This window comes from Chelonoidis abingdonii, chromosome 5 (genome assembly GCF_003597395.2).
Source record: "Chelonoidis abingdonii isolate Lonesome George chromosome 5, CheloAbing_2.0, whole genome shotgun sequence".
In the NCBI taxonomy this organism is placed as follows: Eukaryota; Metazoa; Chordata; order Testudines; family Testudinidae; genus Chelonoidis; species Chelonoidis abingdonii.
Window position 1 is genome coordinate 145,531,923 of NC_133773.1, and position 12,144 is coordinate 145,544,066.

The 12,144-nt window shown below is 50.6% G+C and overlaps 2 protein-coding genes across 2 annotated transcripts in view; one reads left to right on the forward strand and one right to left on the reverse strand.

The window, feature by feature from the left end:
• Positions 1 to 12,144, forward strand: part of LOC142045781 (C-type lectin domain family 10 member A-like) — a 182,862-nt gene that overhangs the window by 121,409 nt on the left and 49,309 nt on the right. The gene's annotated exons all lie outside the window — the stretch shown is intronic.
• The window catches only part of LOC116833456 (C-type lectin domain family 4 member F-like), a 68,666-nt gene continuing 66,250 nt past the window's right edge, over positions 9,729 to 12,144 (reverse strand). Inside the window, exons 6-7 of the mRNA XM_075066729.1 lie at positions 12,009 to 12,127; positions 9,729 to 11,123 (exon numbers count right to left, since the gene is read on the reverse strand). Of these exons, the coding sequence (XP_074922830.1) occupies positions 10,961 to 11,123; positions 12,009 to 12,127 (282 nt within the window). The 3' untranslated portion in view covers positions 9,729 to 10,960. The remainder of the gene's footprint in view (positions 11,124 to 12,008; positions 12,128 to 12,144) is intronic.

The window sequence follows — 12,144 nt, forward strand, 5'->3', positions numbered from 1 at the left end:
TAATTGCCTTAATATTTTAAAGTTTCCCATTTTGAAATCAAGGCCCCTATTTGCAGACCTAGTTTTGTTTATCCTTCCATTTAGTTGAAACTGAATTAGCTCATGATCACGCAAACCAAGGTTGTCCCCTACAGCCAGCTCTTCTCTGGCGGTCCTCCCGACTCACCAACACTCAGTCTAAAATGGCATCACCTCTTCTTGGTTTGGTGACTATTTGGTGAAGAAATCTGTGAGCTCTCACAGCCAGGAAAGTGTGGGCCCTACCATTATGAGTAGCACTCCAATCTATATCCGGGAAATTAAAGTCTCCCATAATCACACAGCTCCCAGGAGTAAATATTTCATTAAAGTTATTCCAGAAGTCTCTATTCCTATCCAGATAGGATCCTGGGAGTCTGTAGCAGACCCAAAGCACTATCTCTGGAATAAATTGCCTAGGGAGGTTGTGGAATCTCCATCTCTGGAGATATTTAAGAGTAGGTTAGAGAAATGTCTATCAGGGATGGTCTTGACAGTATTTGGTCCTGCCATGAGGGCAGGGGACTGGACTCGATGACCTCTCGAGGTCCCTTCCAGTCCTAGAGTCTATGAATCTATGAATCTATGAATCTCAGGGGAGCCACTGGTAGGGTGACAGTGGCTGGTTTGCCCTGGTTATTTCTCCATTGCCCGCTTCAGCGGTGCTGCACCAGTGTGGGGAGATGTCCCTAAAAGGATCGCTGTAAATGCAGCCCAAGAGCAACATCTTGCAATGGATTCTGTCAGTGGTTGGAGAGCACAAAGCTGATCTGCCAGGGGAACAGGCCCAGAGAACTGGGAAATTAATATGGAGATTCTGGCCCTGGGGCTCTGGCAGAGGTAGCAGGTTTGAAGAAATTTTGGTGGTGCCCAGAACGCCCAGAGCCTTCCCCCCCGAACTTCGCCCCCCACTTGCCTAAGGCTCTGCGAGGGAATTTGGGTGGGGGGAGGAGGTCTGGGGTGCAGGCCCAGGGTTGGGGCAGGGGATTAGGGTATAGGACGGTTGAGAGGTTGGGCTCTGGGATGGAGTTTGGGTGCAGGCTCTGGGCTGGGGCAGGGAGTAGGGGTGCACGAGGGAGTGAGGGTAGCAGGCTCTGAGATGGAGTGCAGAGGGCTGGGGTGCAGGCTCTGGGAGGGAGTTTGGGGGCAGGAGAGGGTATGTGGAAAGGGGGTGAGTGTGCAGGCTTTGGAATGGAGTTTGGGTGTAGGCTCTGGACTGGGGCAAGGGGTGTAGGAGGGAGTTTGACTGCAGGAGGTGGGGTGTGGGAAAGAGGTGGCGGTACAGCGTCTGGGGTGGAGTTTAGGTGCAAGCTCTGGACTGGGGGTGCAGGCTCTGGGAGGGAGTTTGGGAGCCAGAGGGGAGTGTGGGAAAGAGGTGGGGGTGCAGGCTCTGGGAAAAGGTGAGTGGGTGCTGGTGGGGAGGGGACTGCCATCACATGTGGCTTCCTTCCTCCCCTGTTGCAGCCTGCTGCCCCTCACTCTAGCCTCACAGGGAATGGGGCATGGGGCTGCCCCTTGCCCAGCATGGGGCAGGAGTGGGGGCTGCTGGGGGAGAGGTGGAGCACAGAGTCAAACACTCATTGAAGCCCCAGCAGCTGAGGTGAGTGAGGTCCACTCCAGACGTTTCCCACTCCAAATATTGGTGGAGCAGGGCCCCCGGCACTGAATATTCCCGGAGCCTGTGCATCACGGGCCCATATAACTCGCCGACCCTGGGGCTCTGGTTCAAACCAAGCCAGGCTGGAAGTCATGAGCATCCAACAGCTCCGTGTGGCTCTGTGAGCTGGGTTGGTGGGTCCCAGGCCAGCACCAGGGGACAATGGCACTAGCACAAAGCAGCACCATAGCTGGCCTGGCTTGGTCCTTTCATCACGAGCTGAGCTGAAGGGACAGGATGGGCATGGAGATTGAACTCCCTTCGCAGCCCCAACCTCGGTCCCACCGGGCCAGGGCTGAGGCCCAATCCGGGGAGCTAGGCCTGCCTGTGCCTGTTCTCTGGATAAAGGGAAACCTCCCTCCTTCTGACCCCTGGTACAAGCTGTGGGGATGGACACAATGGTGACAGGTTCACCAATTCCTCTGCCACCCGCCCCTGGTGATGAGAGGGAGACCCCATTGCCCATCTGCAGTGGCCCAGGCTGGCTGCAGCCATTTCCCGCCTTCTACCCCCCAACAGCTCCGCTAAGGCCAGAGGCCTCTGCAGCCACCTCTTCTTAGTGCTGGCCAAGATGGCCACCCATCTGCCCAGGAGTTAGCCCAGGGTTAAGAAAAGAGGCGGGCGTAGCTGCAGACTCTGGCTGGGGGAACCAGGACTTGATGAATGGTACGTTTGGTCTGTCTGTGGGTGGTTTGTTTGCTTTCTGTGTACAGGTTGTGTAGCTGGGTCACAGGGCTCCTGAGAAAGCAGTTGGGACAGGTCTGTTTGTTGGTGCCTCCACAAAAGCCGTGAGGCTCTGACCCTTACAGCTTTGATCTCTGCTGTTTGAGGTCTCTGAGGGGTTAATTGCTCCCTTGTAGTGAGGGGTTGAGTTGAGCTGAGCTAAGCAGGGAGATTTGGCATAAAAAGTTACTTGTTAGGTAAACTCGAGATCTGCAAACAGAGGCAGAAGAATTTTGAAGGGGCTTGGCGAGGGTGTATGGGAGTCTTTCCTTCCAGGTTCAGCTGCACATTTGGCTTCAGGCTGGCCAGCGATGTAACAGTGGGGGTGACCTGCAAAGGATGTGCCACGGTCTCTTTTCTGCTGTAGTAAGAGGAGATATAAACCTGAGATATAAACCTTGGTATCAGAGGCCTGGTATGAGGCCTAAGGCCTGAACTAAAGTAATGGTCAAGACTTTGCTAATATAAAGCAAAGTTAAGCTGTGAGCCAAAGGCAGGCCCTGCTCACAGAAGCTGGCAAGGAAAGGGCTGATGTTGCATAAACATATATCCACCTAGTATTGAAGTATAAACACGGTACCAGAACACCCTATACTGGAACATTCCACAGATAACAAGGAACAGGCTGACCCATCCCAATGACAGGCGCAAAAGGGTAATATGATGGATAGAGTTGTTTTGTACAAACCAACATGTACAAGGTGAGAAGCGGCACCTTACTACGTAGAGGGGCTGTACCTGGCTATGTAGAGGGGTTGCACCTCAATACGTCAGGAGTGATGTGTAACTTGTTTGTACCTGTGCATAAGAATGTATCCCTGGGGCGGTGTCTTTGTCCGGTCGAGGGGGCAGTGGAAAATCCTGCCACTGACTGAGCCGAGTCCATTGCCAAGAGGCACTTTCTCGTAGTATGCCCGGTAGACTAAGTAATCTGCAGAGAACTACTACTGTATCCAATACGGCAATAAACCTGGCCGACGTGCCTTCGTACCTTACCAGACTCTGTGGTCCCTGGGGGTTCTCTTCGGGTCTGCTGTGTCAGCTACCTGCGCAGAACTGGGGCAGCACACAGAGGGAACACACGCACGCAGCCGAGTGATATCAACAAGGAGAGAGCAGAGCACCACACCGGTAGCATCTGACAACACCTGCTTGCAGCCAGAAGGGATTTCCTGTGCAGAAGGTGCAAGTTGATGGCTGTGCGGGAGGAGAAGACGCTTGTACTGGGGTGGAGGACAAATAGAGATGTTAGTGAGAATCACAGAAGTGGAGGAATTCCAAGAAATCCAGCTTCAGGAAACATCCATCCTCTGTACTTCAAGGAAGGAAAGAACCAGACACCAAGGGGTCAGGGAGAGAGGAAGTCAGAGAGGAGACCTGGCAATTCATAAACCCCAGAGGCAAGAGGTCATGGCCACATTCTACACAACTGGAGATAGACTAGATGGGCAGCTTGTGGCCATCGAGAGAAGAGGACTGGCAGGAATTCCACATGACTAAAAATTTCCAATTGACACCAGGTTCTCAGTGTGGAACCTGGGGCAGGTATCTTCCAAGATCCAGCTGGCCCATGGGAATGGAGAGATGTGCAGGACATGCTTGGGGAATGAGGTTCATATTTCACCACGTTTGAGAGACTGTGCACCCTAAGCCTGTGAGAAAATCAGGTTTACCCACAAAGAGTTCTCTAACCATCCAAGGAAGGCAGACAATTCTTCTTAGAGATTCACTGCTCAGAGGAATAGAAAGAACATGCTGAAAGGGACAGGCAGATGACATGACAGTGCGCTGCCTTCCCAGAACCAAGACACAACACATCACTCTAAGATGGGATAGGCTTGTGAAGTCGACGGGAAAGGCTCCATCGGCAATGGTTCATATAGGCACTCATGACTCTGCCTCATGGGATAGCTCACATATAATGGATGACTTCAGGGGACTCAGAATCATGCTGAAGAAAAAGAATGTCCGAAGCCATCTTCTATGAGATCCTTCCTGTCCCACGAGCAAAGGAAGACAGACGGCAGAAGATTCTGGAAGTGAACCTCTGGCTAGGTAGTGGTGTACAGCTTTGGTTTGTGGAACATTGTTCCACCTTCCATGGGGTGAGGGGGCTGTATAGTTTGGACAACCTCCAGTTCCTAAGAAGAGGGATCAATATTCTTGCTGACCATCTGGCTACAGTAATTGGGAGGGAGTTAAACTACAAACAAAAGGGGAGGGTAAAAGATATTGAGAAGAAAATTAATCAAGGAATTGAAGGACATGAAGAGAAGAAATTCTTTAATTGCCTGTATAGTAATGTTAGGAGCCTGGGTAACAAACAAGAGGAATTGGAATTGCTAGTTTATGAGCAGAAATTTGATGTGATTGGAATCACTGAAACCAGGTGGGATGATTCATATGGCTGGAATGATAAAATCAATGGTTATAACCTATTTAGGAAGGAACCAATGTGCAAAAGGGCAAGGGAACGGTGCTCTATGCCAAAAATAGCATGACTTGTTTTCAAGTCACTGATAACTTGGAAGAAAATGTTCATAACATAAGAACATAAGAACGGCCATACTGGGTCAGACCAAAGGTCCATCAAGCCCAGTATCTTGTCCTCTGACAGTGGCCAGTGTCAGGTGCCCCAAAAGAAATGAACAGACAGGTTATCATCAAGTGATTCATATCCCGTCAGCCAATCCCAGCTTCTGGCTAATAGAGTCTAGGGACACCATCCCTGCCCAACCTGGCTAATAGCCATTGATGGACCTTTCTTCCATGAATCTATCTAGTTCCCTTTTGAACCCTGTTACAGTATTGTCCTTCACAACACCCTCTGGCAAGAGGTTCCAGAGCTTGACTGTGCGTTGTGTGAAAAAATACTTTCTTGTGTTTGTTTTAAACCTGCTACCTATTCATTTCATTGGGTGGCCCCTTGTACTTGTATTATGAGAAGGAGTAAATAACACTTCCTTATTTACTTTCTCTATACCACTCACGATTATATAGACCTCGATCATATCCCCCTTCAGTTGCCTCTTTTCCAAGGTGAAAAGTCCAAATCTTATTAATCTCTCCTCATACGAAAGCCGTTCCATACTCCTAATAATTTTTGTTACCCTTTTCCGAACCTTTTCCAAGCCCAATATATTTTTTTTGAGATGGGGGGGGGGCACATCTGCACGCAGTATTCAAGATGTGGGCATACCATGGATTCAAATAGAGGCAATATGATATTTTCTGTCTTATTATCTGTCCCTTTCTTGATAATTCTCAACATTCTATTCGCTTTTTTGATGCCGCTGCACATTGAGTGGATGTTTTCAGAGAACTATCTGCAATGATTCCAAGATCTTTCTTGAGTGGTAACAGCTAATTTAGACCCCATCATTGTATATGTATAGTTAGGGTTATGTTCTCCAATGTGCATTACTTTGCATTTATCAACATTAAATTTCATCTGCCAGTTTGTTGCCCAGTCACTCAGTTTTGTGAGATCCTTTTGTAGCTCTTCGCAGTCCTGTGATCCACTTAGGACTAAATCAAGAATCGTTTCTCCTCTTGAATGCTTAGGGATCAATATCCTCATAGGTAAAGCACAAGATTAGGTATTAATTGGTATCTGCTAAAGACACCAAACCACATTAAGGAACAGAATGCCTGGCTCCTTACACACCTAGCTATAATGTGTATGGAAAAAAGCTGTGTGATCAAGGGGCACTTCAATCTGAGTGACACAGGCTGGAACGCTGGACATGGTGCCAGAACTAAAACATTCTTGGAATTTCTAAATATTATATATGGCAATTTCCTAATTCAAAAGGTGTTGCATCCAACAAAGAAGAATCATAGAATCATAGAACATTAGGGTTGAAAGAGGCCTCAGGAGGTCAGTCTAGTAGTCCAACCCCCTGCCTAAAAGGAAGAATCCAACACCACTAAACATCCCAGCAAGGCTTGGTCAAGCCGGTCCGGACCTTAAAACCTCTAAGGAAGGAGATTCCACCCACCGCCCTAGGGAACCATTCCGAATGCTTCACTGCCCTGCTAGGAAAAAGTTTTTCCTAATATCCAACCTAAACCTCCCCCACTGCAACTTGAGACCATTGCTCCTTGTTCTGTCATCTGCCACCACTGAGAACATCCGAGCTCCATCCTGTTTGGAACCCCCCTTCAGGTAGTTGAAGGCTGTTATCAAATCCCCCCCTCACTCTTCTCTTCTGCAAACTAAACAAGCCCAGTTCCCTCAGCCTCTTCTCATAAGTCATGTGCCCCAGCCCCTTAATCACTTTCGTTGCCCTCCGGTGGATTCTCTCCAATTTGTCCACATCCTTTCTGTAGTGGGGAGCCCAAAACTGGACACGGTGCTCTAGGTGTGGCCTCACCAGTGCCAAATAGATGAGAATAATCACTTCCCTCGATGTGCTGGCATCCGGAACAAGATGGGTGGCTCGGAACGAGATGAGGCTTTGCAGGGGAATTAGTTCAAGTTGTGAAGCACTTGCTTACAATACAAAAAGCAGCTGGATTGATGCCTGCATTCTCCAATGGCAGGGGAGTCTCTTTTATTTCAAAGGCACTGGTAGCCAGGGGGCTGAGCACCTCCAGAGGCCCCCCTCCCTCTCTCTACTTAGCTTCTCAAAAAGCCAGCCCTTGGGGGGCAGAGAAAATGCTGGGACCCGGCCCTTCTTTGTCTGGCAGTGGCAGGAGCACAGGAGACAGGGTCCAGCCTGGGGGAATTAGCTCAAATGAAAGAGTGCTCGCTTTGCAGGTGAGAACTTGCAGGATCAATACCTGTGTTCTCCAGCCTGCTCTCTTGTGGTGAGGGATGGGCTCCTTTCTTGCTGAGCTGGCGCAAGAGCACCAGCCCTTTCTCCCTCCCTCAATGCTCCTCTGCACAAAGCTGATTGGCTAGGAGGGAGTATCAGTCAAGGACAGAATGACTCGGATCCCTGGGATGCACTGAGTGAACAAGCAGACTGGGGGGAGGCGCCCAATGCCGTCAGGGCTGTAGGTCACGTAAGCCACACGGCCTCCTGTGCTCAGTCCATGATGGAAGCAAACGGACAGCTTGGAGTGAGCCAAAGCAGGGAAGGGCTGTGTGTGGCAGTGTGTCTGCGGGTGTCCCGCCAGGCCGAAGGGAGGCATGTTTAGCTGTGTGCTGTGCCAACTGGGGATCCTGAGCTGGGTCTGCTCCTGGATTTGTTGGGTTAGATAAAAGTGGTGTTCATGAGCGGCGAGTTCTATGGGGCTGGCTCCAGCACTGGTCTCTCCTTCAGCCATGGCTTCCGACTCTGGATGCCCCCCCACACATCCTCCAGGCTATTTAAAACAGCCTGGGGCCCCCACTCACCACCTGCAGTGCACCAGAGCTGAGCGGCTTCCTGCCTGGTCACTCCACATGGCTGCTGGTCCCTCCCTGCAGCCCCTGGGCGGGGTAGGTCTGTGCCCCCCTCCAAGCGCCCCTGCAGCCAATGGGAAGCTGTGGGAGCAGTGCCTGGTGGTAGCAGCACATGGAGCCCCCCCTAGCTGCCCTAGAAGCCTCAGTTAAGCGCAGCGCCTTCCACCCCCTCACACAGCCTGCACCCCCACCCCTTTCCCACACACCCCCTCCTGCCCCCAAACTTCCTCCCAGAGCCTGCACCCCAGCCCCCAACACTGCCTCTAACAGCCTGCACCCCCCACCCCTTGACCCATCCCAGAGCCTGCACCCAGCACCCAAACTCCATCCCAGAGTCTGTACCCTTTCCCTCCGCACCCCCTCCTGCCCCAAACTCCCTCCCGGAGCCTGCACCCCTCTCCTGCTCCTACACCCCCACCCCTTGCCCCAGCCCAGAGCCTACACCCAAACTCCAGCCCAGAGCCTGCACCCCAGACCCCCTCCCCCACCCACACTCCCTCCCAGATCCCAACCTCTCACCTGGCCTGCACCCCAATCCCCTGCCCCAGCCCAGGGCCTTCACCCCAGACCTCCTCTCCCTACCCAAACTCCCTTCCAGAGCCTTAGGCAGGTGTGGGGGGGGGGGCAAAGTTCTGGAGAGGGGTAGGCTCTGGGCATTCTGGGCACCACCAAATTTTCTACAAACCTGCCGCCCCTGGTGGTATTCTCTTCTTAAGTGTGGTGCTTGTTCCAGAGACTAACTCTCATCTCCCCGACACACTTCAGGCAGGGAGCGTTGGTCTTTGTGCCAAGGTGCGTGGTTGGGACCCGGGACTTGGGACCCTGTCCCCAACTATGAGTATCCCCCCTCCCCTATCTGATACTCTGTTCTGCATAAGACCCCGGAGCCCTTGCTTTGTCTGGCTGGCACCTAGCACCTATGGTGCAGGTGAGGATTTCGTTTAAGTAGTAAAGAGTTCGCTTTGCATGCGAGCTGTAGTAGGATCAATGCCTGCATTCTCTAAGCACTGATGTGCATCTTTATCCCCTCTTGGCAAGGATGGTCCACCTGCCTGCCTCTTTCTTTTCTGGTTTCAGCATCCCTGTCTGTAGCAATTTAAATTAAATTGATAAATTAAATTAATGTTATTAGCGCATCCTAAATCAGGCTATAGACTGGTGAGCAAGCCAGGAGTCTCAAAGGAGTGCGTGACAGGAATTTTCAGGGATTTCAGGCATCCTTAGACCCCTGAGAATCTCACCTGAGGCATAACTAAAGAGTTAAAGTTACAGAGAGTTAGAAAGCAAGATTGCGTGTCTTGCTAACTCACTCTTAAAAATACAGGAACCTGATTTCCTGTGGCTGCGGCTTGGCAGCAGTCCCAGTATTTCCTGTTCTGTGGTTTGATATAAAGTTTTAACTTAGAGGTTTTGAATTTAATCTTGCAAGATAAAGTAATGATATTATTTTAAAAAGTAATATTAAACAGTAATAGTGTTATTATTTAAAAAGTAATATTATTTAAAATGATATGTGCATTTAAGGAGCTTTGTTGGAGGTCGAAGTTGTAACGAATGGTAACAATAAGATATAAGCAGTAGCATCGGGCCCGATGACCCACACTAAGTGGTGGCGGGGGAGCTGATAAATCTAGGTATTAATTGCTGCCAAGAGGCTGCAGTAACTCAGAACTTGTACATTTCTTCAGTCCCCATCACTCTCTCAGGCTGCACCTCTGATCCATCTGCCTCAGTGTTTCCCAGATGTTTGGCAGGTCCTGATAGAGGGAAAAGACCTCTCGATCAGCTGCGAGCCATCGAGGGAAGAGAGGGGAACGCACCCCCACCCCTCTATCATTTACTTGGGACTTATTGAACTAAGTAGAAAACCATTTTGGGGTATTATTTCCTGTTATTTCTGTGAAGGGACGCCTTCAGTTACAGAGTAAAGCAACAGAGTATTCATTATAGTTTATTACATAAGCTAGTGAAGTGTTAGAATTCAAATGAGTTCTATGTTACATGTTAAGGTAAGTGACGTAAGGGCAAGAGTAGAGTCTGTTGAAGTTGCCCACAGTATGGCTCTAGGAAACTTTGCTAGAAAATACGTTCAGGATCATGGAGGAGGTTTAGAACAGCTGAGATGATATCTGAGCATTGTAACCCATGGGGTTTTGTGAGTGAAGCATTTGATGTAGAAACGAAACAGAAAAAAAAAGAAAGGCTAAACTGGTGAAGGGAATAGCTGTTGAATGTCTGCTCATAGCTTATAGTTCGCTGGGAAAGAAATTAAATAAAAAAATTAGAGTTACTCAGAAAAGCCCAGCAAACTTTGGATGCCAGCTTAAAATCGATGGATGGCTATAAATCAGACTGTGGTCAGCTTTTAAAAAGAATCAGAGAGTTGAAAAAGTTAAGAGATGTGTTAGAGGAGTATAAGAATTGGTTCCCATCTCTACTGACATGATGGAACCGACAGAGACAGAAAAATCTGCAGGGCCAATTACGAGAAGTAGGGTGAGAGAATTAGCTCAGGCTGACAGAGTACCTTTAGAAGAGGAGCTAGAGATTAAGTCTAAGAAGCCACAGGGAGAGTCAAAAGAGGAAGTTAGCAGTGCAGAAGCTACTAGCAGTCTGAAGATAGAAAAAGGAAGTCCCAGGGTGGCACCACAGGAGGCGGAGTTGAGTGTCATCATAGAGGAGGCGACTAGTGATGTAAAGGATGAGATGAGCAGAGCAAAGGGGGAGGAAATATCCTCTCCTCTGTTCGTGTCTGCCCCTCATAGTAAAGACGAAGTGCCTTTAGAGACTGTAATTCTTCAAGATTGGACGGCTTTTTAGAATCCATGCTGTAGCTCAACCACAAGCTCCGGAAGCAGGAGCTGGCTGGAATCTCATCGGGAAATGCCATTCTTGCTCCTTGTTAGCAGCTCCCTGGGCGGTAGGTGGAAGTGAGCTGGGAGCTCACCACACCCTCCCAGAAGCTGGTGGAGCTAGTCCTTTGCCACATGTGCTCTAGAAGCCACTAACGGGAATTCTGGCTGGTTCATCCAGGATTCCTCCTGGGGGCTCCCCCTGCAATGCCAGTCCCATGCGGCCCCTCCAGTGTAAAGGGATCCTCATCGTCAGGTGGCTGGGAAATATTCTAGCTTGGAAATTAAGGTGCTGTTTGACATGCTGAGACCTGCATGTCACAGCCCAGCCTGTCTATGGGCCTGCTTACAAATCCACCTAGAAGGCAGAGTGCAGTTGGCATCATTCCAAAAATTCCGGTTGACTGGATAGATGTGAACACAGTCTTCTCTGCCTCCGATCCCCTGATCCCAGTTGTCTGGCTGATCGTGCACCCAGAACCTACAGATCAGAGTGTTAATGTCTCAGGGGAGAACCACAGCCAATTCCTCAGCTCAGTTCTGCTCTGTGGACTCTGTTGTTGGCAGGGGACCAAGACACCCAGCAGTGACGCGGTGAAGCGATGCACCCCCTGGTCACCCCTCAGAGTTCTCTACAGCTCTTGTGGCCATGGTAACAAAGGGCTTCTGACGGCCGGGGGTAGCAACTGCCCTGCGCCTGACAGGCCAGCAAAGAGCCAAAGTCAGTGTGTGGCTCCAAATGCTGAGCAGCAGCAACTCAGATCTTAGGGGCCAGACCCACAGCGCATCCCGGGCACCCCCGAGATGGGAACGCAGGAACAGGAAGAGAGGGCAGCGGGGGTCAGTCATTAACTTCTCCCTGGCCCTGCTTACGGGCCTCACCCACAGCCCACTGAGTCACTGCACCAACTGCAGCTGGCTCCGGCCATGTCCCCGGCCCCACAGCCTCCCCTTGCCCAGCCTGACAGAGGGGAGAGCGCGGTGCAATCCCAAGGAGAGGGGGAACCTGCCACTCACTCCAGACTCCCCTGGCTGTACTGAGTTGACTTGGGGTCAGATCCTCAGCTGGTGTAAATCCCTGTGGTTCATTCAAGTCAATGCCGAGTTACCCCAGGGGAGGCTCTGGCCCTGGGTCTCAGTGGTCACTGAACACACACTCTGTTTAAGGTCCTGCTCTAAGCAAAGGAGAATTAGCAGAAATTCCTGAGAGGATTCACTGCTTTCGTGGCAATGCCCAGGGACATCCCTCAGGATCGGGCCCACTGTGCCAGGTGCTGCATAGACAGAAGGGGCCATACAGACGCTGCCCAAAAGAGCTTGTGACCAAACGTGTAATAAATACTCACTTCTCTCAAGCTTTACTCACCCCCTGCTTGCGCCTGCTCTGTATTCTGTGCCATCCACCCAGCGCCAGCTGCCTTCTGTCCCCAGGTCAGTGAGTCCAATCCAGTGATCTTCTCCCTGGGTCTCGCTGGAGAGAAACTCCTGCACAACACAGTTTG